The sequence below is a fragment of the Dipodomys merriami genome, unplaced genomic scaffold (assembly GCF_024711535.1).
Source record: "Dipodomys merriami isolate MVZ:Mamm:240054 unplaced genomic scaffold, mDipMer1.0.p SCAF_62, whole genome shotgun sequence".
In the NCBI taxonomy this organism is placed as follows: Eukaryota; Metazoa; Chordata; class Mammalia; order Rodentia; family Heteromyidae; genus Dipodomys; species Dipodomys merriami.
The window spans coordinates 1,170,784-1,195,098 of NW_027206202.1; the positions used below are offsets into that span (position 1 = coordinate 1,170,784).

Sequence of the window (24,315 nt, forward strand, 5' to 3'; positions counted from 1 at the left end):
TCATGCTTACTTGAATGAATGAACTTCATGGAAGCATATGTATCGGCCTGCCGTGCCAACATGTGTGTGGACGTGTACATATCCCTGCATCCAAGGGTGCACCTGGTTATGGGTGGTGGTGTTCCCACATCACGCTTCCCTGACCCTTTTCCAAACTCCTTGGGAGCCAGAGCCCGGTGCTTGGGTCCCCATGGGCGGAGCAGGGGGCCGCCTCCTGGGGAGAAACTGGATCCCAGGACCAGGACGTGCGGAGCAGCAGGGAGCAGGGCGGCCCCTTTGTCCCCCATAATCTCCTCCCCGCCCTTGCACCCTCCCTCCCAGCCACCAGAGTTTAAGGTCAAGTTTGGGGACTGTAGGGGTCTAGAGGGTCACATTGGTGTCCCTTTCCTTATTTTCTGCCTTGGGGGCTTCCATTTGGTCTGTATTGCTCCCACCTCTCCCTAGGGGCCTTGTCACCTGGCTGGCTCTGCCTCATTCTTTGCCAGGACCCTGTCCACTGCCTGCCCGCCCTCCTTCCCCAAGGCGTAACTCCTACCTTCCCTCCTGGGCGGCTCCCGGGCTTAGCCCCAGGTATAAAGCCACTTGAGACACCTGAGGGAAAGGACAGGTACCTGGAAGGATACAGAGATTGCAGAGGAAGGAGCCAAGGAGAGAGCATGAGCTTTCCACTGGGTGAGTGAGGGGATGGGACTCCAGGGCTCAGAGGCCAGCAGAGGAGAAAGCCCTGCTGCCGGCTGCCTCCCTCGTTGCTGGTACTCATGACTCCTAAGCCTTAGCAAACTTTGAACCTGATGGTGTCTGCAGCTCTTCACATATCGAAGGCTTCCTCCATCGGTCATTGAGCAAATATCTATTGACTGCCTATTATTTAGAAATATATCCGCTGGGTGCTGGTGGCTCACGCCTGTAATCCTAGCTACTCAGGAGGCTGAGATCTGAGGATCGGGGTTCAAAGCCAGCCCAGGCAGGAAAGACCATGAGACTCCTATCTCCAATAAACCACCAGAAAACCGGAAGTGGCGCTGTAGCTCAAGTGGTAGAGCGCTCGCCTTGAGCTGAAGAGCTGAGGGACAGCGCCCAGGCCCAGAGTTCAAGCCCCACGACCGACAAAAAAAAAAAAAAAAAAAATAGAAATATATCCTTGGTTTCTACAGGGGACTGGTTCTAAGACCTCCCACTAGGATCCCAAAATCTAAGGATGCTCAAGCTCCTTATAGAGAATGTTACATCCTTCTATTTACTTTATCATCTCTAGATGACTTGTAATACCTAATGCAAGGTAAGATCTAGTGGGCAATGTATTGTTTAGAGAATAATGACAGGAAGGGTTATGCATAATCAGTACAGATGCAACTTTCTATCTGCAACTGGTTGAATATGTGGATGTTGAGCCTACCAATACAAAACCCTCAGAAAGATTATAATGATGGCTCATGCCTACAATCCTAGCCATTAAGGGGATGAAGAGCTGGACACTGGTGACTCATGCCTATAATCCTAGCTACCCAGGAGACTGAGAACAGAGAATCAAGGTTTGAAGTAAGCTGGGGCAGAAAAATCCCCATGAAACGCTTATCTCCAATTAACCACTGGAAAACCAGAAGTGGTGGTGTGGTTCAAAGTGGTAGAGTGCTAATCTTGAGAGCAAAAAGCTCAGGAACAGTACCAGGCTCTGAATTCAAGCTCCATGACTGACAAAACAAAACAAACAAAACAAGGGGAAGGGGCTGGGAAGGTGGCTCAGTGGTAGAGCGCTTGCCTTGCATGCCTCAGGCCCTGGGTTCGATTCCTCAGCACCTCATAAGCAAAAAGAAAAAAGCCAGAAGTGGCGCTATGGCTCAAGTGGTAGAGCTCTAGCCTTGAGCTAAAGAGCTGAGGGACAGCGCCCAGGCCCAGAATTCAGGCTCCACGACCGGACCCCCCCCCAAAAAAAATAAGGGGAGGAGGTGAAGATCAAGAGACAAGCTGGGGCAAAAAGTTCATGAGACCCCAGTTCAACCAATAAAAAGCCAGGTGCTGCTGACTCACCTGTAATTCTAGCTATTCAGAGGCTGAGTTCTGAGGATCAAGGTTTGAAGCTAGCTTAGTAGACAAATCCAACAGACATTTATCTCCAATTAACCAGCAAACAGCTGGATCTGGAGGTATGGCTTAAGTGGTAGAGTAGCATCTGTGAGCAAAAAAAAACGAGCAATAAAATGAGCTTAGCTAGATACTAGTGGCTCACCTCTTGTAATCCTAGCTGCTCAGGAGACCAAGATCTGGGGATCATGATTCAAAGCCAGCCCGAGCAGGAAAGTCTGTGAGAGTCTTAACTCCAATAAACTACTAAAAAAGCCAGAAGTAGGGCTGGGATGTAGCTCAGTGATAAAAGCACTTGCCTAGCAAGTGCAACGGTCCTGGGTTCAATCCTCAGTACCCCCCAGACTCCCCCTCCCAAAAAAAAGAAAAGCTTCACAGCCAGAAGTGTTGCTGTGGCTCAAGTGGTATAGTAGTAGCCTTGAGCAAAAAGTCCAGGGACAGCGCATGCCCCAAATTCAAGTCCCCTGTCATCCCCCAGACTGGCATTAAAAAAGGAAGGAGCTGGGTGCCAGTGGTTCACGCCTGTAATCCTAGCTACACAGGAGGCTGAGATCTGAGGATCATGGTTCAAAGCCAGCCTGGGCAGGAAAGTCTGTGAAACTCTTTATCTCCAATAAACCACCAGAAAACCGGAAGTGGTGCTGTGGCTCAAGCGGTAGAGTGCTTGACTTGAGCTGAAGAGGGCAGGGACAGCGCCCAAGCCCAGAGTTCAAGCCCCATGACTGACCAAAAAAAAAAAAAAAAAAGGAAGGAAGGAAGGATGGGAGGAAGGAAGGAAGGAGAAAGAAAGAAAGAAAGAAAGAAAGAAAGAAGGGGAGAGAAAGAAGGGGAGAGAAAGAAAGGGAGAGAAATACGGAACCCTTTATAAAAGTGTATGTCATCTAGTACAAAGACATGTTAATCCTCTTGGTATTACTTCAATTTTAATGTAAAAAGCAAGTGCAGTGCAAATGTTTCTTGATCTGAATGCTGGTTGGGAGGATATATTCACTTTGTGAAACTAATTAAGCTTATGACATGCATTTTTCTATATATGTTATTTTAAATTTTTTGTTATTTAAAAGTGATATGCAGAGGGGATAGTTACATATGATAGGTAATGAGTACACTTCTTTTTTGACAATGTTACCTCTTCCCTTGCTCTCTTCCAGTTCATTATTTTCAATGAAAACATTTTTTTTTTTTAGTAGTACTGGAGTTTGAACTCAAGAGTCAGGGTACTGTCCCTGAGTTTTTTGTGCTCAAGGCTACCACTGTACCACTTTGAGCCACAGCACCACTTCTACTTTTTTGGGGTTTTTTTGGGTCCGGTCGTGGGGCCTGAACTCTGGGCCTGGGCGCTGTCCCTCAGCTCTTCAGCTTAGGCGAGCACTCTGCCACTTGAGCTATAGCGCCACTTCCCACTTCTTCCTCTTTTCTGGTGGTTAACTGGAGTTAAGCATCTCATGGACTTTCCTGCCTGGGCTGGCTTTGAACCGAGATCCTCAGATCTCAGCCACAGTAGCTAGGATTACAGGTGCAAGCCACAGGCACCCTGCTCACTTCCAGTTTTGTTTTGTTTTGGTTGGTTGTGGGACTTGAACTCTGGGCTTGGACGCTGTCCCTGCACTCTTCAGCTCAAGGCTTGAGCCACAGCACTACTTCCGGTTTTCTAATGGTTTATTGGAGATAAGAGTCTCACGGACCTTCCTGCCCGGGCTGGCTTTGAACCGTGATCCTCAGATCTCAGCCTCCTGAGTAGCTAGGATTACAGGCATGAGCCACCGGCGCCCAGCTTTCTTCCTCCTCTTCTTCCGCTTCGTCCTTCTCCTCCTCTTCCTCCTTCTTCTTTTTGCTAGTCCTGGAGCTTGAACTCAGGGCCTGAACTTTTGCTAAAGGCTAGCACTCTACCACTTCAGCCACAGTGCCACTTCTGGCTTTTTCTGTGTATGTGGTACTGAGGAATTGAACCCAGAGCTTCATGCATGCTAGACAAGCACTATATAACACTAAGGCACATTCCCAACCCTTCTTGTTTTTGTTTTTGTTTTTTAATATAACTAGAGTTTCAATTCAAGACATGTGCTTGCTAAGAAACCTTTCTACAACTTGAACCATTCCTCCTACCCTTTTTAATTATTTTTCAGATAGGGTTTCAAGGTTTTTTTTTTTGTTTTTTTGTTTTGCCAGTCCTGGGACTTGAACTCAGGGCCTGGGAACTATCCTTGAGCTTCTTTTTTTCAAGGCTCACATTCTACCACTTGAGCCATAGTGCCACTTCTGGCTTTTTCTGTTTATGTGGTTTTGAGGAATTTAACCTAGGTCTTCATGCATGCTAGGCAAGCACTCTACCACTAAGCCACCTTCCCAGCAAGGGTTTTGCTCTCTAGCATTGGACTGTGATCATCCTACTTCTGCCTTCGAAGTGGCTAGGGTAACAAGCATGCACCACTATGTCCACATTGTTCTATTGAGATGGGGGGGGGGGTCCTCACTTTTTGTCCAGGCTGCCTCAAACTGTAATCCCCAAGGTCTCCATCTCCTAAGTAGCTGGGAGTAAGTGTTCCATATTCTATTTTTATTTTATTTGTTTTCTTTTTTTTTTGGGGGGGGGTCCGGTCATGGGCTTGAACTCTGGGCCTGGGCGCTGTCCCTCAGCTCTTCAGCTCAAGGCTAGCGCTCTATCACTTGAGCCACAGCACCACTTCCGGTTTTTTTTCCTGCTTTTGTGGTGCTGAGGAATCGAACCCAGGGCCTCATGCATGCAAGGCAAGCACTCTACCACTGAGCCACCTTCCCAGCCCTTCCATATTTTAAAAAAAGAAAATAGAGGGCTGGGAAGGTGGCTCAGTGGTATAGTTGCTTGCCTAGCATGCATGAAGCCCTGGGTTCGAGTCCTCAGTACTACATAAACAGAAAAAGCCAGAAGTGGCACTGTGGCTCAAGTGGTAGAGTGCTAGCTTTGAGTAAAAGAAGCTCATGGACAGTGCCCAGGCCCTGAGTTCAAGCTCCATGACTGACAAAAAAAAAAGGAAGGAAGAAAGAAAGAGAGAGAGAGAGAGAGGAGAGAGGGAAGGAAGGAAAAAAGAAAGAAAAAGAGAGAGAGAGAGAGAAAGAAAGAAAGAAAGAAAGAAAGAAAGAAAGAAAGAAAGAAAGAAAGAAAGAAAGAAAGAAAGAAAGAAAAAGCGAATAAGCAACTACAAGAATTCTGGAGGAGGGGAAATTCAGGAGTAGAATATTAGGTATTTTGAATTTAAGATGCTTACTAATATCTGAGTGAAACTGTCAAGAGTCTGGAGTTCAAGGGAAGGTCAAAAGGAGTTCTCAATTGGAAATTATCTACCAAATGATTGTACCTTGATTTGGATATAAAGTCTGTCATTTTTCCCTTCTAGTACTAGAGACTGAACCCAGGGCCTTGTCATGCTAGTCAAATATTTTACCATTTGTGCTATACCCCTAGTCTTTTTGTTTGTGTTTAGTCTTTGAGATAGAATTTTGCTATATAGCCCAGACTGAACTTGAATCCAAGATCCTCCTGCTTCTGCTTCCTCAGTAGCCAGGATTATAGGCATGATCTGTGAGACCAGGTAGGCTGTACCTATTGAAGGTGTTGTTAGATGAATGAATGAGTTGGCAGGCAGGAACAGGGTACTGATCTCTGATTTCTTCTGCCAGCCCCCATCTGTTTCCTGGGCCTGCTGTTGCCACCACTCAATCCAGCAGCCCCCATCTCCCCAGCGGAGCCCATCAGTCAAGCCTATAGCCTGGCCCTCTACATGCAGAAGAACACATCAACACTGCTTCAGACCTATGTGAGTGACACTGAGTAGAAACAGGGACCAGGGGAGGAGGACCCTGGGAAGGGGAAGTAGAGCAAGCCAAGAGATTCTTGTAGTCCCATGGGAACTGAGGCACTATAAACTAGACACACTAACTCAGATGTTATTGTTGGCTGGGTGATCTTGGACAAGTCATCCCTTCTCCCACGGTCCCAGCTTCCACATATGTAAAATGGGATGGTGATTATGTCTTTGCTGATCTGTTAATTCTAAAGAAGGGCTTTGACATACAGTCATGGTGATTTCCACAGCCGTTTCATGTCATGTGCCCATATAAGCCGTAAGTCATAGTGGGCACTCTATTCTTATGGACTTACAGATTTTTTTTTTGCCAGTCCTGGGGCTTGAACTCGAGGCCAGGGCACTGTCCATGAGCTTCTTTTGCTCAAGGCTAGCACTCTACCACTTGAGCCACAGCACCACTTCTGGCTTTTTCTGTGTATGTGGTACTGAGGAATCGAATCCAAGGCTTTATGCATGCTAGGCAAGCACTCTTCTACTAAGCCACATTCCCAGCCTTACAGACTTTTTGTTGTTGTTCCAGGCCTGGAGCTTTAACTTGGGCTCTGGGTGCTGTCCTTGAGCTTCTTTGCTCAAGGCTAGTGCTCAACTACAGCCACAACTCTACTTCTAGCTTTCTGGTGGTTTATTGGAGATAAGAGTCTCACAGGGGGGCTAGAAAGGTGGCTCAGTGGTAGAGTGCTAGCCTTGAGCAAAAGAAGCTCATAGACAGAGCCCTGGTCCTATGTTCAAGCCCCAGGATTGGCAAAAAGAAAGTCTCACAGACTTCTCTCTCAGAGCTGGATTTGAGCCTCAGTCCTCTGATCTCAGCCTCTTGAGTCTCTAGGATTATAGGTATGAGTCACTGCCTCCTGACAATGGACTTTTTTTTTTTTTTTTGGCAGTCACGGGGCCTGAACTCTGGGCCTGGGCGCTGTCCCACAGCTCTTCAGCTCAAGGCTAGCGCTCTACCACTTGAGCCACAGCACCACTTCCAGCTTTTTTCTTTTTGCTTATGTGGTGCTGAGGAATCGAACCCAGGGCTTCATGCATGCAAGGCAAGCACTCTACTACTGAGCCACCTTCTTTGCCCCCTAGGACTCTTAGAAGTTCTGAGAAGTGGAATTAGAATCAGAATTACAGATGAGGACACAAACTCAGTTTGTCTGAGGGAACAAAGTTGATAATGCCAGCATCTCACACTAAGTCTGTGAAACTCCGGACCACAGCTTCTGGTTGTCACCCCCACCCCACTGTTCAGGAGTGAAGCTGGCAGTCCTTGTCTTTGGGCTGAATCTGGTTTGTGTGATGCTTATTTCCATTTTAAATATGAATGTCTGAAACAAACACTGGAATACTACTGGCTACAACTCTATCTTCTACCTTAACCCTGTATCTCTTGCAAATTACACATTTGCTTGGCCCTGGGACCCTAAAGTTCACAACTTTTTCCTTTTCTATTCTCTAGGCTAACAAGTAGTTATACAATCTGATTCTAGTCCTATATCTACCTCTGTTCCCCGAATAACCTTGGACATCTTGAGTCTCAGTTTACTGTAAGACTCCTGTCATTTTAAATTTTGTTGTTGTTGGTGGTGGTTATAGGGTTATAGGGCTTGAATTCAGGGCCTGGGCACTGTCCCTTCTTTTGCTAAAGACTAGTGCTGTATTACATTGAGCCACAGCTCTACTTCTGGCTTTCTGGTGGTTTGTTAGAAGTAAGAGTCTCATGGATTTCCTGCCCAGGCTGGCTTTTTTTTTTTTTTTGTCGGTTACAGGGCTTGAACTCTAGGCCTGGGCACTGGCCCTGGGCTCTTCAGCTCAAGGCTAGTGCTCTACCACTTAAGCTACAGTGCCACTTCTGGCCTTTTCTGTTTATATGGTGCTGAGGAATCCAACCTAAGGCCTCATGCATAGGAGGCAAGCACTCTACTGCTGAGCTACCTTCCCCTTCCCCCAGGCTGGCTTTAAATCTTGATCTTCAGATCTCAAACTCCTGAATAGCTAGGATTATAGTGTGAGCCACCAGCACCCAGCTAAAACAGTAATATTAAAAACAAGCAAACAAGATATGGGACTAACTGATCTACCAATTATGAGATCTATTAGTGTATATTTAAGAGTGAGTCTTCATTTGTGGAGGAAAAATTTTGTTATAGAAAGCTCTTGATGGGGCTGGGAAGGTGGCTCAGTGGTAGAGCGCTTGCCTTGCATACATGAGGCCCTGGATTTGATTCCTCAGCACCACGTAAGCAGAAAAAGCTGGAAGTGGCACTGTGGCTCAAGTGTCAGAGCACTTTCCTTGAGCTGAAGAGCTGAGGAACAGCACCCAGGCCCATAGTTCAGGCCTCAGGACTGACCAAAAAAAATAAATAAGTGGGAAACTCCAAACCCCAGTACTGAAAAAATAAAAAAAAGAAAGAAAGAAAGAAAAGAAAAAAGAAGGCTCTTGACTAAATTTAAATAATTAACAATTATTTGTTCATGAATAAAATTAGCAATACAAACAAAAGAATACTAGAAATCAAAAAGATCAATCTAGCTGGGCGCTGGTGGCTCACACCTGTAATCCTAGCTACTCAGGAGGCTGAGATCAGAGGATCATGGTTCAAAGCCAGCCCGGGAAGGAAAGTCTGTGAGATTCTTTTTTTTTTTTTTTTTTTGCATCCAGTCGCGGGGCCTGAACTCTGGGCCTGAGAGCTGTCCCTCAGTTCTTCAGCTCAAGGCTAGCGCTCTACCTCTTGAGCCACAGCGCCACTTCCGGCTTTTTTCTTTTTTCTTATGTGGTGCTGAGGAATCGAACCCAGGGCCTCATGCATGTAAGGCAAGCACTCTACCACTGAGCCACCTTCCCAGCCCAGTCTGTGAGATTCTTATCACCAATAAAAAACACTAGAAAACTGGAAGTAGCACCGTAGCTCAAGTGATAGAGCACTAGCCTTGAGATGAAGAGCTGAGGGACAGTGCCCAGGCCCAGAGTTCAAGCCCCACAACTGGAAAAAAAAAGAAAGAAAATAAAAGATCAATCTGTTAATAATATACTTGAGTTGTAAACATAAAAATAAAATCACAGGGTTCATATATATATATATATATATATATATATATATATATATACTCATTAATTAATGAGCAGGGGATTTTCACACTCTTGTTGTGGGTCAAAAACATGATTACCTATCAGCTTTATAATGATACTACCATGTATGAGTTAGGAAATTTTGTGATTCCATGTTGTACGATTGATATAAACTATATCCCAACAGGGCCCTTTCTCTGGGTTAGGACACCCCAACTCCTAAAGGGTGCTGAATGGGGGCTCCTCCTCTGAAATGTCTATCTCAGAGCCCCAGGCACCCCTGACTTCTGTCTCTGTCCTTCACCTAGCTGCAGTACCAGGGCAGCCCCTTCAGTGACCCTGGTTTCTCGGCCCCTGAGCTCCAGTTGAGCAGCCTACCACCTGCTGCAGTCTCCTTCAAGACTTGGCATGCTCTGGAGGATGGGGAGCGCCTGAACCGAGCCCAGGGAGCCTTCTTGGCCTTGACTCAGCACCTCCAGCTTGTGGGAGATGACCAGAATGACCTGAATCCTGGCAGCCCTATCCTGTTGGCCCAGCTTGGAGCTGCAAGACTCAGGGCTCAAGGCCTGTTAGGTAACATGGCTGCCATCATGGCTGCCCTGGGACTGCCTATCCCCCCAGAAGAAGACACTCTGGGGGTTGTTCCCTTTGGGGCCTCTGCGTTTGAGAGGAAATGTCGAGGCTATGTAGTGACTCGGGAATATGGTCACTGGACAGACAGAGCTGTGAGAGACTTGGCTCTGCTCAAAGCCAAATACCCAGCATAAAGGGTTAGGAGTTGCTGTGGAAAGCTACAACACTTTTTTCACAATGGACTTATCTGCCTTGCTTCTGGGACAAAAAGTAAGGGGGTGGGGCGGAGGGGACGGAGCTGCATCTTATTTATAAACAGGGCTTGTTTATAAACAGGGTTTATTTATAAACAGGCCTTGTCTTTGGGAATATTTCCTGGAAGCTCATTCTATATTCCTTATTGCTTGGCCCCTCCTGCTCAGGCCCTCCCTTCCAGGTTTAGACCGGCCCTACTTATCCCTTTTGTGGGTTATCCATTCAGTGGTTATCCATTTTCCTACTTTCTGTTTAGGAGCAGCCCCCTGGTCTTGGGCTCTCCGAGACCTTCCCTTTCCTATAATTTGGGGGAACTCCAGGGATTGACTTCTTATCTACCTCAATTCCTATGTGAAGATACTGTCTTTCTGAGCAGATAGACCTCCCTGCTTCTTGCTGGAGTTCCGTTCCTTCCATAGTCTACCTCTGTTCTGTGTCTGCTCTCCCTTTTTCTGTCTGGAGGAGCTTCACTTCTTGATCAGTGGAAGCCTAATTCTCAGCTGAAGCCACTGGGACTCGTCTGTATCTGTTTCCTTCTTTTATAAATTTAATTTTTGTCAGTCATGGGGCTTGACCTCTGGGCCTGGGCACTGTCCCTCGGCTCTTCAGCTGAAGGCTAGTGTTTTACCACAGGAACCATAGCACCACTTCCAGTTTTCTGAGTGTTTTATTGGAGATAAGAGTCTCACAGACCTTCCCGCTTAAGCTGGCTTTGAACGGCTATCCTCAGATTCTCAGCCTCCTGAGTAGTTAGCATTACAGGCACGAACCACTGGCACCCAGCTATTTCCTTCTCAAGACACATCTCCTTCTTGTTCTGGGCAAACAGATGGTTCCTCTGGCCTAGATCTTTCATGAATCTCATTTTTTGTACTAGTACAGGGACTTGAACTCAGAGCCTCACACTCTTAACTTTTTTGCTAGAGGCTGACACTACCACCTGAACCACACCTCCACTTCGTTTTTTCTGTTTAATTGGAGATGAGTTTCTCAAATTTGTCTGTCCTTTGAACAGGGAGCCTCAAATATCAGTCACCTGAGTAGCTAAGATTACAGGCCTAAATCACCAGTTCCTGGCCGTATCTTTTTTGGGGGGTGTGGGGTGTGGGGGTCTTACTGTGGCTTGAATTTAGGGCCTCACATTTTCACTTGGCTTTTTTACCTGTGGCTGCAGATTTACCTGCCTGGGCTGGCTTCCAGTAGTGAACCTCAGATCTCATTTTGGGTAGGTAGACTTATAGGCATGAACCTCCAATACCTGTCAGTATATCTATTTATATTGGGCCTTTGGATGTGTGTGGAGGACCTGCCTGTATCCCAAAGATCCTATTTTCCTCAAAATTGTATCTAACCAGGCACTGGCGGCTTTTGTCTGTAAACCACACAGAAGACAGATCTGAGGATCACAGTTTGAAGCCAGTTCCAACAGGAGATTAGTTCCAATTAACCACCTGAAAACCAGATGTGGAACTGGCTTAAAGTGATAAAGAGTACTAGCTTTGAGCAAAAAAGCTCAGGAACAGTACTCAGGCCTCCAATCAAGTCCTATGACTGATACCACCCTCCTTCCCCCTCTCAAAAAAAGTTGTATCTTCATGTTTAGCAACAGCTAATTTTCAGTTTATTTTTAAATGTTTTATTTACAAAGAAAATATTTATTCTCAAATAAAACTTGTTCAAGGTGTCACCTTTTCTTACACAGACCTGGATAGGAGTGTAGGGGCTGGGCACAGGGGACAGAAAGCAGGACATCCAGGGAGGAGGACAGGTGCCTAAGGGATGTGTATATGGTGGTGGTGGTGGGGGTGTGTGGATCAGCACAGCAGGAGGATGACCCTGAAGAAGGTGGGGCTGAAGTTTGGGATGGAGAAGCTGTCTCACTACAGGACTAGCAGACACTTTCTCATCCAGAGAAGGACAAAGATGATCAGAGATAGAGACCAAGCACCAACCACCTCCAGGAGAGGAGATTGAGATGGACACCTTATCCACATGGTAGATGAGGAAAAGGAGAGACAGAGATTCCCCCCAAGAGACCCGGTAATAAAGGACCCAACAAAAAAACAAACAAAAAAAAGGAGAGAAAGCTGAAAAAGATGGGACAGGCGCGTTCTCCAAGAAGACAAGAATCTAGAGATGAGGAAGGCACAAAGCCAACTGCTCTGGTGTCTGCCGTCAGGCAGGAGCCCCGGACACCAGCTGGCCCAGGTCACCCTCTGTGCGGCTCACCCACTCGCCGTACAGGCCGCACACGTGGAGCCCCAGCACTTTGGCTGAGAACCCCCCGGGGGCGGGGGCGGGGGCGGCTGCGGTGGCCGCCTCGGTCGGGGAACCCTGGGAACCCTGGGCCGAAGCGCCCAGCGCGGCCAGCACGGTCTCCACGGCAGCTCCCAGGGCCCGGGCCTGGCGCGCCGCTTCTTCCAAGCGCCGCAACAGGCGCGGCGCGCGCGGGTTCAGTTCGGCCTGGCGGCGGCGCACGCCATCCAGCAGCACGGGCAGCGCGGCCAGCGCCGCGGCGTCCAGCCGCAGCCGCTCGGGCACCGGCAGCCCCGCGTGGCCTGGTGCCGGGGCGCTCAGGCCTGCCACCGGCAGCCGGGGCGGGGAGAAGCCTGGCAGCCCGAAGGGCTCTCCCTGGTGCTGCACCTGCAGAGACAGGGCAGCGGGTCAGCAGGGGGGTTTCCAGAGACAGGGGTTCTGTGGAGGCTGGTACCCTCCTTTCCTAAGGCCTGAAATGCTTCATCTTACAAATGGTGTCTCTGAACAGGGCTACTGTGTTTGAGATGAAACCCACTGAGAATTGGGAAGGTGGCTTACGGGTGGAGTGCTTGCCTAGCATGCATGAAGGCCCTGGGTTCAATTCCTCAGCACCACATAAACAGGAAAGGCCAGAAATGGTGCTGTGGCTCAAGGGGTAAAGTGCTAGCCTTGAGCAAAAGAAGCTCAGGGATAGTGCCCAGGCCCTGAGTTCAAGCCCCAGGACTGACAAAAGAACAACAACAGCAAACAACAACAACAAAAATCACATGAACATAGACTTTCTTTCAAGAAACATTGCCTGTGCTTCCTCATCCTTAATATGGAGCTAATAACAGTATCAACTCATAAACTAGCGATGAACACACAAAGAGTTTAACGCAGGTGGTGACCACTAAGAAGGACAAACCTAAGTTTAAATCCTGTTTAAAACAGTTCCTGCTGACTGCCGGTGGCTCACACCTGTAATCCTAGTTACTCAAGAGGCTGAGATCTGAGGATTGCAGTTCAAAGCCAGGTTGGGCAGGAAAGACCCCATGAGACTCAACCCCAATTAACCACTCAAAAGTCAGAGGTAGAGCTGTGGCCCAAGTGGTAGAGCACTAGCCTTGAGCACAAAGAGGCTCAGGGACAGTGCCCAGGCCCCAAGTTCAAGCCCTACAACGGACAAAAAAAAAAAAAAAAAGTTTCTGGCTGTGCCCTTTCCTCCATTTCCTAAAATCATTTCTCTGAGTTTCACACTTTGTGTGTGTGTGTGTGTGTGTGTGTGTGTGTGCGCACACGTGTGTGCATGTGCACGCGCACATGAGTGAAGGCATGGAGCTCTTACTGGGCTTCCTCCACCCCCTGTGCCCGTAAGGCTGGCATTCTATCACTTAAACGATCCTTTTTGCTGGTTAAACCGGTAACCAGCAAAAGGTAAGAGTTTCAAAGTATTTGTCTGCCAAGGCTGGTTTCAAACCCAGGATCCTTAGATCAGCTTGCTAAGTAGTTAACATTATAGGCAGGAGTCAATGGAGCCAGAGCCCAACTTGAACTTCACTCTTTGACACCTGTACAAGAATGTCCTGCCAGAGGGCTGGGAAGGTGGCTCAGTGGTAGAGCGCTTGCCTTGCATGCAAGAGGCCCTGGGTTCAATTCCTCAGCACCACATAAGCAAAAAAGAAAAAAGCCGGGAGTGGCGTTGTGGCTCAAGTGGTAGAGCACTAGCCTTGAGCTGAAAAGCTGAGGGACAGCGCCCAGACCCAGAGTTCAGGCCCCACAACCAGACCCCCCAAAAAAAATTAAAAAAAAAAAAAAAAGAATGTTCTGCCAGAGAGTCTTGGAAATCATAGAAGTCAATGTGGGGACTCAGTCCTATTTCACTCCCTCCTCATCCTCCCCAACCTGTACCTGCACTGGGCAAGGATTCAATGAATGAATACCTGTCATGGCCTTGAGTTCCAACCCCAGTACTGCCCAAAAACATCAAAAACAAAAACCAAACATAAACAGTCTCCCAATAATATTGTGATAATGATGGTGGTTTTGCAAATGAGAAAATTGGTCTAAAGTCAGTGACTTGCCTAGATAATCCATCTAGGATATGGCAGATCTGGTATTTGACCAAAGCTGGTCGTATTACTCTATTACCTATTATAATTGTTATGTTATTATATATTATACAGCATAATCACATGACATATGTATTATGTCATATATGTGATATAATATATAAATAAATATTTTATTTGGTTCTTTATTTTGGTGCCAGTCCTGGGCTTGAACTCAGGGCTTAAGCTTTTTTGCTTAAGGATAGCACTCTACCACTTGAGCCACAACTCCACTTAGGGCTTTGTGGTGGTTAATTGGAAAAAAGAGTTACATGGACTTTCCTACCCATGCTGGCTTCAAACTGAGATCCCCAACTCCGAGTCTCCTGAGTAGCAAGGGTTACAGGCATGAGCCATTTGCACCCAGCAGTTATTTTTAAATGTTACTGTTTCTACCCCAACTCATAAGTTTGAAGGCTTAAACTGTCTGATTCAAGACTACCTCCCTCCACTACTCCATAGTAATTTGGACACCAAAGTATCCTCAGCTTAATCATAGATATTGGCAGATCCCTTGCCTCCATAAAATCCCTTTGTGGAATAGAGTTTTTTCCCCAGTTTGAAACTCCTTCTTAGCCTCTCTGAATGTCCCAGGTAGAAGAGTTCACAGTTCACCTTGTTCAACTACCTCCTTTTCTTTTTTTGTCAGTTGTGGGGCTTGAACTCTGGGGCTGGGCACTGTCCTTGAGCTCTTCAGCTCAAGGCAAGAGCTCTACCACTTGAGCCACAGTACCACTTCTGTTTTTTTTTCTTTTCTGTTAGTTATTGGAGATAAAGACTCTTATGGACTTTTCCTGCCCAGGATGGCTTTGAACCCTGATTTTCAGATCTCAGCCTCCTGAGTAGGTAGGATTACAGGCGTGAGCCATTGGTGCCTGGCTCAACTGCCTCCTTTTATAGTCTATGAGGTGACAAGATCACAGTGAGCCTAGAATCTAGGACTCCTGACTCACACACCAGGATTCTCTTTGCTTTCTCTGGCTGCCTCTGATTTCCAGCACCTAGAAAGGAACCTCCAAGCACAGGCAGAATACCATTTGGATCACTGACAGGGGTCCTCCTCCAATTTTCTGTGTGGCCAGGAACAAGTCACTGTCCCTCTCAGGAGCCTTAATTTCTAAGCTGGGAAAGAGGTTGAGAAAGCAGCTGATAGAGACCTCTGATCTGTACTTGCACATTCCCAGGCCTTTGGCACCTCCCACCCACATTTCCACTCACATATTCCTGGAGCAGCTGCTCAGCGTATTTGGTGAGGAGGCGGGCAAGGCTGTGTGTCTGCCGGATCTTGGCCTCCAAGTGGGGAAGCAGTGAGATTGAGGACTCAGCCTTGGGTTCTTCTGGTGGAAAAGGATGGAGGAATGAGGGCAGGGAGCCCACACTCTGCTCCTTGACCACCTCCCCCAGGCTGGCTCTTCCCCTTCTTAATCCAGAGACTGTATTCTGGATTCTCTGGCATTCAAGCCAGGCAGAATCTGTCCCAATCTAACTGGGGGAAAATGAGGCACTAGACCTACCTGAAATGTGTTTCCTGTTACCAAATCACTTGTGAAATTCTATTAAAGCCAAATTCAAATACTGCCTCCTCAATGCAGTTTTTACCTCTGTGTATCTGCTTTTACCAGGGATACTTTCAAGATAAGGCACATATGTCTGTACTTCTGTGACTGCTGGTGAGATTCAGCATCGCTGAAGCACACAACTTCAGATTGGAATGTTCCTTTAAAGCTCATTTTACAGACAGGAAGACTGATACCCCATTCCCTCTCTATGAGAGAAACTAGGCAGAAGCCAAAAGGTGGCTCCCCAGGCCGAAGACTACATTTCCCGAGATGCATAGCGCGGGCGCCCAGTACAAACTGGGGAATGTAGTCTTTGCCTCGCAACACCCGCTCCGCCCTCGCTTCCTCCCCCCCCCCCCCCCCCCCCCCCGCCCCAGGCCGGTGCCGCGTCTCCCACCGCCGATTCCGACCAGGACTCTTCTCCTCTAGTTGTCACTCACTAGGTCCTGTGGTTGAGACAACCTTCTCTAACTGGACACCTCCAGCCCCCCTAGTTCTGATTCTTTCCCAGTGCTCTGACACCAACGTCCTGTCGGCCCTCCCTCCGGGAGTACCACCGGGGATCTAACCCTGCGTGCGAGCCCCTGGACCTGCAGCCCCGGGCTTGCTCTAGACCCTCAAGCCTGCCCTTTTACCCTACTCACTCGCTCCCCAGGAAACTGCAGCCCCAGGCTTCCCTTAAGCCTTCAAGCCTGCCCTGCTGCCCAACTCACCCGCTCGTTACCTGACACCGGAGCCTGCTCCCCCCGCCACCCCTTCCCCGCCCGCCCAGGCCGCTCCTCTCCCGGGCCGGAGGGGAATGGTGGTGGAGACCTGAACCCCCCACCTTCCAACCCTTCTTACTCATTCTGCCCTGGGGGACCCAGGGTCGATCCCTTTGCCCCTTACCCAGACTTCCCTCCCTCTGGCTCATGCTGGCCCCTGGCTGATCCCGGCTCCCTCCACACCCCCTTTCGGAGGGAGGGGGGGGAGGGAGAAGGGGGGAAAAGGGTAAGGGCGGGGCCCACACACAGCCAATCATAGCCTAGACCCCAAATATTCCCCCGCCACACAGACTTCCAGACAAGATTCCTTGGCCCTGAGCTCAGCCATCCGCCTGCCTGGCCTAGATTGGTAAGGGGCCAGAGATGGTAGGCAGGTGTCAGCTCAGTGAATAGGTTCTGAGGCCTGTTAGGCAGCCAGCCCTATGCCCTACCCAGAGCGGGAGGCAGACACTTATGCGAGCCTTCACCTTACCAGGCCTAGCAACAGACTCCTCCCTCCCCACCAGGATGTATACTTTCATGTACTGAGTTTCAGACATCCTGATCCAAATTCTTGTATTTGTAAGAGCAAGCTTCAGACACCTATACATGAGGGCTGGGAATATGGCTTAGCAGTAGAGTGCTTGCCTAACATGCTTGAAGACCTAGGTTAGATTCCTCAGTACCCCATAAATGGAAAAAGCAGGAAGTGGTGCTATGGTTCAAGTGGTAGAGCTACAGCCTTGAGCACAGAGAGGCTCAAGGACACACCCAGGCCCTGAGTTCAAGCTCCAGGACCAGCAAAAAAAAAAAAGAAAAAAAAGGTCACACCCAATTACTACCCCCATTAACATGGTATAGAACGGTACACACTTAACCCCACGATTGTTTCCCAAGGACCCACTCTGACCTGAGCTCTGGGGTCGATCCATATTTAGTCTCCCTTGTTCCCCACACACCAGGAGCTCACAGTCTGATGAAGGAGACCTTAAACAACAGCAGTACTGAGTCTGAGAAGGAGACTAAGGAACTGTGAAGGAGGCCTGGGTATCTGAAGCTGTTGCCATACACAGACAGCCAAAGGACAGTAAAGCACATCACTGGCCGAGAGTGTTAGGTGGATCTGAAGCCAGACTATTGATAGGGGCCACAACCACCCAATTTACCAACAGTGAATATATATGGAATATTTACTGTGTGTCAGGCACTAGTGTGTATGTGGACTTCCATGTTACAGATGAAGAAATAGACACATATGAGTCATCCTAGGCCACACAGATGTGTGAAGGTCTGGCATTTTACTTCGGTCAAGTTCACCTGAAAAACTCACAAACACGTACGTCTGTTTTTGAATTAAACACATGCACAGCAGCACAGATTCAGACATGATCCTATCTATTGACTGGCTAGTCTCAAACCAAGACACATTCATTTTCTTAAAACAACAACAACAAAAACAAAAACACTTTGCCCCCAACAGACAAAAAAACAAACAAACCAAAAACCAAAAAGCAACAACTTTGAACTGAACTACAATACACATGTGAAAAGGTACACACACCAGAAACAGCTTGAATTTTCAGTTAAATATGAGTAAGCCAGATTCAGAAACAGAACATGCTCTCAGAAATCCCCCCTTCTTTTCCCCTTCCAGTATTGAGGGTGACTGCTATCCTTTCTCTCTCAGTCCCCCCCCCCAATCTATTGTGGGGCTTGAACGCAGAGTGTGGGCACTGTCCCTGAGCCTCTTTGTGCTCTGGGCCAACACTCTACCACCTGAGCCCCTGTGCCACCTCCAGGTTTTCTGTGGTTAATCAAAGGTGAGAGTTTCATAGGGACTTTTCTGCCTGGGCTGGCTTTGAAAGGTGATCCTCAGATCTCAGCCTCCTGAACAGCTAGGATTACAGGTGTGAGACACCAGCACCTAGTTTATCCTGATGTCTTACACCATAGCTCTGATTCATATAACTAGAACCAATCAGAGTGTACTGTCAAGTCAGGCTTCCTTTACTCAGGTTTTGTTGATGAGACATTTGTTGTTCTGGTAGCTATGTCTATATCCATGGTTCATATGGTTCCTGTCTATGAACATTTTGTAATTTATTTTCCATTTGTCCTGTTGATGGATTTTTTTTTGCAGTTTGGATCTATTGAGAATAATGCTATGAAAATTCCAGTATACCTATCTTAGTGCTCATATGTACACATTTCTGTTATGTGTTGACAACCCCGGAGTGGTATTGCCGAATCCTCAGGTTGTGTGTTGTACCTAACTAGAAAACTGGCAGCTTTCTACCAGTGTCTCTACCAACTTTCACTACTCCAGAAATAGGACAGCTCAGTTGTTTTACTTCCTTGTCTACACGTGGTACGGTATGCTTTTTCCACGTTTCCACTGGCTGGGAAGACCCACTTGTATTGGGAGCGCCTGGCAGGTACTTGGCACTCGGTTGACTGTTGAAGAAAGTTGCGCAGCGTGGCCTGGGCCGGTCGGCCCAGGGCGGAAGCGCGCGCGCAGGCACCGAGGCGCGCGCGCGCACGCCTGCGTACGCACACACACTCACATCCAGCATTTCAGGAACGCCCACCAGCCGCGGACGCACACCAGGACCCAAACCCTCCGGCACCTCGGCGCCCACGTGGTCTGAACGCACGGCCTCGGCCTCGCCACGCGCGCCCAGCCGCGGTACCCGCCCCCAACTCTTCCCTCCGCCGCGGGCAGGGGGCGCTGCGGACAGGGCAGCCCGAGGGGGCGGGCCCGGGGCGGGGCGGGGCCCGGCGGGGCTTCCAGGCCTGGACTCCGGCCGCCTGCGTTGCCGAGAGGCTCCGGGGACGGGCCGGGGCGGGGCGCCGCGGCAGGAAGCGGGGCGGAGACTCGCGGAGGCATTGGGAGCGAGGGAGGGCGCGGCCAACTCCCGAAGGGACGGCCGGCGGCGAGCGCGGCTTCCCGGCCTGGCGCCGCGCCTGAGCCCGCTGGACCGACGCGGCCCCGCCGCGGGCTCGGTCCCGCTCCAGCCCCGCCAGCATGGCCGGCCGGACTGTACGGGCCGAGACCCGGAGCCGGGCCAAGGATGACATCAAGAAGGTGATGGCGACCATCGAGAAGGTCCGGAGATGGTGAGCGCTGACCACCCCCCCCCCCTCCCGGGCCATGGGCGGGAGCCATCCCTCCAAACGCGCCTGCCGGTCCCCAGCGGTGGGGGCGCAAGTGGAAGGTGTATCCACGCCCACCGGCTGTGCCCGGGATCCACAGGCTTCCACTCCCGCTCCCCTGGCTGCTCCCGAGGTCTATAAAGCGCGGTCCCCAGCGGTGCCCATGCCTTCCTCACCTATGCCCCGCCCCCTGAGCGTTGACACTCCTCCCGCCAGCGTGCTTCCCTGCTGGGGTCCACAGCCAGGCCCACAGTGCTGCCGTGGCCCCCAGTCTACCCTTTCTCTAGTCGCGCCCCATCTCTGTCCTGGGATTCAGAGGGCTGTCTTTCTCCTTCTTTGCCCCATTAGCAAAACAAACCCTACAGAGATAACCCTGCTTATGCCCAGGTCTGCAGGTGGGAGGGCGTGGGGGGGGAGTGTCTCTCCCCTCAGGCCTCTCTGACCCTTCCTACCCTCCCACAGGGAGAAGCGCTGGGTAACTGTGGGCGACACTTCACTTCGTATCTTCAAGTGGGTACCAGTGGTGGATCCCCAAGAAGAGGTGAGCAAGACCCACTCCCACCAAATCCTGCACCTGCACAACCTCAGGCAAACCTTCCCTTGACTCCCACCTTCAATACCTACTCTGAGATCCAAGTGTCACAGCCCAGATAGGGGCAGCAATTCTTAGCAACTCATCTCCATCTTCCTTTTTCCTGTCCCAGAACCCGAAGGTCATGATCTCTGCAGCATACACAATCTTTGTCACTTAAGGCAGCACCATTGGCCTCTTTGTGCCTCAGTTTCCTTATTTGAACAAAGGAGGCCTTGCAAAAGCTACTTAGAAAACTGGTTCTGATAGTATTCTTCTAACCCCTAGGAACGGCGGAGGGCAGGTGGCGGGACAGACAGATCTCGTGGCCGGGAGAGGCGGGGCAGGGGCGCCAGTCCAAGAGGGGGTGGCCCTCTTATTCTGCTGGACCTCAACGGTATGTAGGGATCCTGGAACTGGGGGTTGTGGTATGTGAAGGATGACATTGGGTGTCTCAGGCTAACCATCCCAGCTTTTGCTCCCACAGATGAGAACAGCAACCAGAGTTTCCATTCAGAAGGTTCCCTGCAAAAAGGCACAGAGCCAAGCCCTGGGGGCACTCCCCAGCCCAGCCGCCCTGTGTCACCTGCTGGACCCCCAGAAAGGGTCACCACAGAGGAGGTCCAGCCCCCACAGCTGGGTCAAGAGAGAGGTAGGACCATGTGCCTCTCAGAAGCCCTCTCCTCTGAGTCCTGCCCTCTCTAGAATCAAACCTATCAGCTTATCTTGTACCTGCTCTACCTGCTGCACTAGAGCTGCAGAACTACCTCTAGCGGTGGTCTGTCTCATTTTTCTAGCTTCTTAGGATCTGTAGATAACACATCATCATGGAGGGTTTTTTTTTTGGGGGGGGGGAGTCCGGTTGTGGGGCCTGAACTCTGGTCCTGGGTGCTGTCCCTCAGCTCTTCAGCTCAAGGCTAGTGCTCTACCACTTCAGCCACAGCACCACTTCCGGCTTTTTTCTTTTTGCTTATGTGGTGCTGAGGAATTGAACCCAGGGCCTCATGCATGCAAGGCAAGCGCTCTACCACTGAGCCACCTTCCCAGCCCAATCATGGAGATTTTTATATAAATTTATTTCTTTGCTACAGTACAGTCTTCCAAGAACTTCCATCTCATCTTACCTTCTTCAGTGTCAGCCCTATACTAATCTTGTAGGCCAGTTTGTACCTTAGAATATTATCGGATACATATGTTCCCAATAAATAATTTGTTGTGTAAATAAGTAACAGATAATCATAGGAGTGATTAGTAACAATAAGGATAATTGCTGGTATTTGTTAAGTCCCAGATACCCTTCTAAACAATTCTCATTTAAATCTTATTTACAACCTTGGGGGGGAGGGCCGTGATTCTACTAGCACCTTATTTATTTATTTATTCATTCATTCATTTTTGCCAGCTCTTGGGGTTGAACTCAGGGCCTGGGCACTGTCCCTGAGCTTCTTTTGCTCAAAGCTAGCACTCTACCACTTGAGCCACAGTGCCACTTCCAGCTTTTGCTGGAGGGCCTTCATCCATGCTAGGCAAACAATCTATCATTAAGCCACATTCCCAGCCCCTAGCATTTATACAAAAAGGAGACTGAGAATCCAGAGGAGTTAGCTCACAAGAGACAGTAAGCCAACATCCTGCACCTGAATCTTCCTCAGTTCCTGTCTTCCAAGCAGTTAGTCCCCTATCTGGTCAGTATACTTCAGGCCTCCTCAGCTCTGCCCTTCTCAGCCATCACCTGTGCCTGCTCCAGCCTCCTCTTTGGACTCCATGCACAACCACATGGATACCAAGAGCAACTTTTTCTAAAGCTTCTCATCATTCAGTGATTTCCTGTGACTTTTGACTCCTTAGCTTGACATTTCGAGCCTTCATAAATTGTGGTTTCTTACCTAAAGGCCAGGTTCTACATACTATCTAGCACATACATACATCTGATATAAAACTGGGCTAGGGTAGAGCTTAGTGGTGGAGTCCTTGCCTGGGATGCATGAGGCCTTTGATTCCACCCCTGGCTTCGCTAAATAAGTAAATACAATTGTTAACATTTACTGAGCACCTATTATATGCCAGACACTGTATATGCTTTTGCCTATATTACTTCACTTAATCCTACCTAAAGTTGCATGGTAATTATTATCTCTGTCCCCATTTTTCAGATGGGTAAACCAAGAGAGAGATTAAGTATCTTGCCCAAGGTCAGAGTTTGAACTCAGTCCAAATATAAAGTCTACTCCCAGGGGGCTGGGAAGGTGGCTCAGTGGTAGAGCGCTTGCCTTGCACGCATGAGGCCCTGGGTTCAATTCCTCAGCACCACATAAGCAAAAAGAAAAAAGCCGGAAGTGGCGCTGTGGCTCCAGTGGTAGAGCACTAGCCTTGAGCTGAAGAGCTGAGGGACAGCGCCCCAGGCCCAGAGTTCAGGCCCCACAACCGGACCCAAAATAAATAAATAAATAAATAAACAAGTCTACTCCCAAAGTGTATGTTCCATTTGCCTAAATTCTGTTCTTCTTCCCTGTTTGTCTACCCAATCAAATCCTACTTATGTTCAAATCCCATGTGACTGTTTTCTGCATCCTGGATGACAGCCAGGGTCCTGGCTCCCTCCTCTGGCTCTCAGAGTCTCTGCTTACATGATTGCTACCTGCCTGTGTTTGTTTTCCCTTCTGTTTGTACTACTGACTCAGAATGGCTTACTCAGAGCATGTCCTTTCACTTGCCATTTCAGACCCTGGGGGCACACCTACAGGCAGCACTGATGACCCCCCCATGCTCACCAAGGAGGAGCCTGTTCCAGAATTGCTGGAAGCAGAGGTGAGAGAGGCCAAAAGGCTGGACTCCTGGGTCTTGGAGGGAATGAGGTTCTGGGGCACTGGGAGACTGAGGTCCAAAAGGGAGATACGGACCCAGGACCCAGCTAAAGGCTTAGGGGCCAGATTCTTGGGACTGAAAGGGTGTTTTAGAGACAATGTTGTGAGGGCTGGAATAGGGTGAATTGAAGACCAGTAAAAGAGTGAAAGAGCATGGTGATCCTCCATGTAATTAAATCAAAAAAATCCCAGATTGGAAGTATAGCTCAGTGGTAGAGTGCATGTTTAGCATGTACAGCCCTGGGTTCAAACCCCAGCATCATACCAAAAACAAATCAAAAACCAAAAAAAAAAAAAACACAACAAAACGAAACAAAAAACTAAACAAGAAACTAAAAACTAAACTAAAATTAGCTTGAAAAGCCCCTCATAAACCTGACATCTCTCACAAGAATTGCCTTGATGTATTTTCAGAAAGATCCAATTACCTCCCCAAAACAGCATTATTAATTGTTGTTGCTTTTGGTGCCCTTCTTGATCTGCATCGTGGCCACCTGGCCCTGGCTAGACTCCTGGGTCCGAGGGGAGTGGCATGGAGGCTGGAGAAGGAGAGGCTAGGAGGCTGCACTCCTGGGTTTGGGTGGAGCTCACGCCTGTCCGCCCTTCCTCTCCAGGCCCCCGAAGCTTACCCAGTCTTTGAGCCAGTGCCACCTGTCCCCGAGGCAGCCCAGGGTGACACAGAGGACTCGGAGGGCGCCCCCCCACTCAAGCGCATCTGCCCAAATGCCCCTGACCCCTGAGAAGCCAGCCTGCTTGTCCTGAAGCCCAAAGTGCCCCTTTGGCTTTTTACAAATAAAGACCCTTTTGTAATTTCGTGTCATGTCATTTCCCGTCAGGGCTGGGAGGGTCTTTGGAGACAGCTTTGTCTCAGGCTCCATTCCTCAGATGGGGGTCACCTAGCTCTGAGAGGGCCTTGCTATAGTCACACCATGGTCACATGTGCATGCAGTGGGGGCTTGAGCCAGGACCCTTCCTCTCCAGCACTCCCCACCCTGCTCTTACTCCCCACCTTTGACTTTCCTCATCTACCCTCCTCTGAATCCCAGGACCCCTCTACCTGCTCAGCCTTCCCCTAAGCCCAACAACTGCACCGTTTGGGAGAACAAAACCAGTGATTCCCATTTAACTCATAGGAACACAGACCCAGAGGGCACAGGAGACTGGGATGACCAGTTCACTTTCCTACCCTCAGGAAGCTGTGGCTTCCAGCCTTCCTGCCTTTGCCAAATCAATCTCTGCCTGCCACTCCTGACCCTCACATCTGCTGGA

General features: G+C 49.2%; 3 protein-coding genes across 6 annotated transcripts; 2 read left to right on the forward strand and 1 right to left on the reverse strand.

The window, feature by feature from the left end:
- Positions 1–5,726: 5,726 nt before the first annotated feature.
- On the forward strand, positions 5,727–9,749 carry LOC138814888 (cardiotrophin-2; the record flags this gene model as incomplete). Its single annotated transcript, XM_070003985.1, has 2 exons — positions 5,727–5,876; positions 9,291–9,749. Coding segments are annotated over 2 exons (609 nt in total), but the record flags the coding sequence as incomplete, so codon positions are not given.
- Positions 9,750–11,418: 1,669 nt separating this feature from the next.
- On the reverse strand, positions 11,419–16,668 carry LOC138814954 (cardiotrophin-1-like). 4 transcript variants are annotated; one of them, XM_070004101.1, is made up of 3 exons: positions 16,604–16,668; positions 15,375–15,493; positions 11,419–12,453 (listed from the first exon to the last, which is right to left on the reverse strand). In XM_070004101.1, the coding sequence occupies exons 1-3, from the start codon at positions 16,626–16,628 to the stop codon at positions 11,986–11,988; spliced, it is 612 nt and encodes a 203-aa protein (XP_069860202.1). In that variant the 5' UTR covers positions 16,629–16,668; the 3' UTR covers positions 11,419–11,985. The 4 variants fall into 4 exon arrangements, with proteins under 4 accessions (XP_069860202.1, XP_069860203.1, XP_069860204.1 ...); XM_070004102.1 differs by having other exon boundaries at positions 15,375–15,490; positions 16,604–16,654; XM_070004103.1 differs by lacking the exon at positions 16,604–16,668 and adding an exon at positions 16,559–16,603.
- Positions 16,669–19,247: 2,579 nt separating this feature from the next.
- On the forward strand, positions 19,248–23,856 carry LOC138814953 (B-cell CLL/lymphoma 7 protein family member C). Its single transcript, XM_070004100.1, has 6 exons — positions 19,248–19,575; positions 20,074–20,152; positions 20,471–20,579; positions 20,670–20,834; positions 22,905–22,990; positions 23,661–23,856. The coding sequence occupies exons 1-6, from the start codon at positions 19,484–19,486 to the stop codon at positions 23,784–23,786; spliced, it is 657 nt and encodes a 218-aa protein (XP_069860201.1). The 5' UTR covers positions 19,248–19,483; the 3' UTR covers positions 23,787–23,856.
- Positions 23,857–24,315: the final 459 nt, after the last annotated feature.

Coding starts and splice junctions, on each gene's coding strand:
- LOC138814954 (XM_070004101.1), bottom strand. CDS start 16,628: ATGAGCCAGAGGGAGGGAAGTCTGG. Junction 15,494..16,603: donor CCAGAGGGAGGGAAGTCTGG/GTAAGGGGCAAA, acceptor CTTTTCCACCAG/AAGAACCCAAGGCTGAGTCC. Junction 12,454..15,374: donor AGCAGCTGCTCCAGGAATAT/GTGAGTGGAAAT, acceptor CTGTCTCTGCAG/GTGCAGCACCAGGGAGAGCC.
- LOC138814953 (XM_070004100.1), top strand. CDS start 19,484: ATGGCCGGCCGGACTGTACGGGCCGAGACCCGGAGCCGGGCCAAGGAT. Junction 20,153..20,470: donor TGGTGGATCCCCAAGAAGAG/GTGAGCAAGACC, acceptor TCTAACCCCTAG/GAACGGCGGAGGGCAGGTGG. Junction 20,580..20,669: donor TATTCTGCTGGACCTCAACG/GTATGTAGGGAT, acceptor TTGCTCCCACAG/ATGAGAACAGCAACCAGAGT.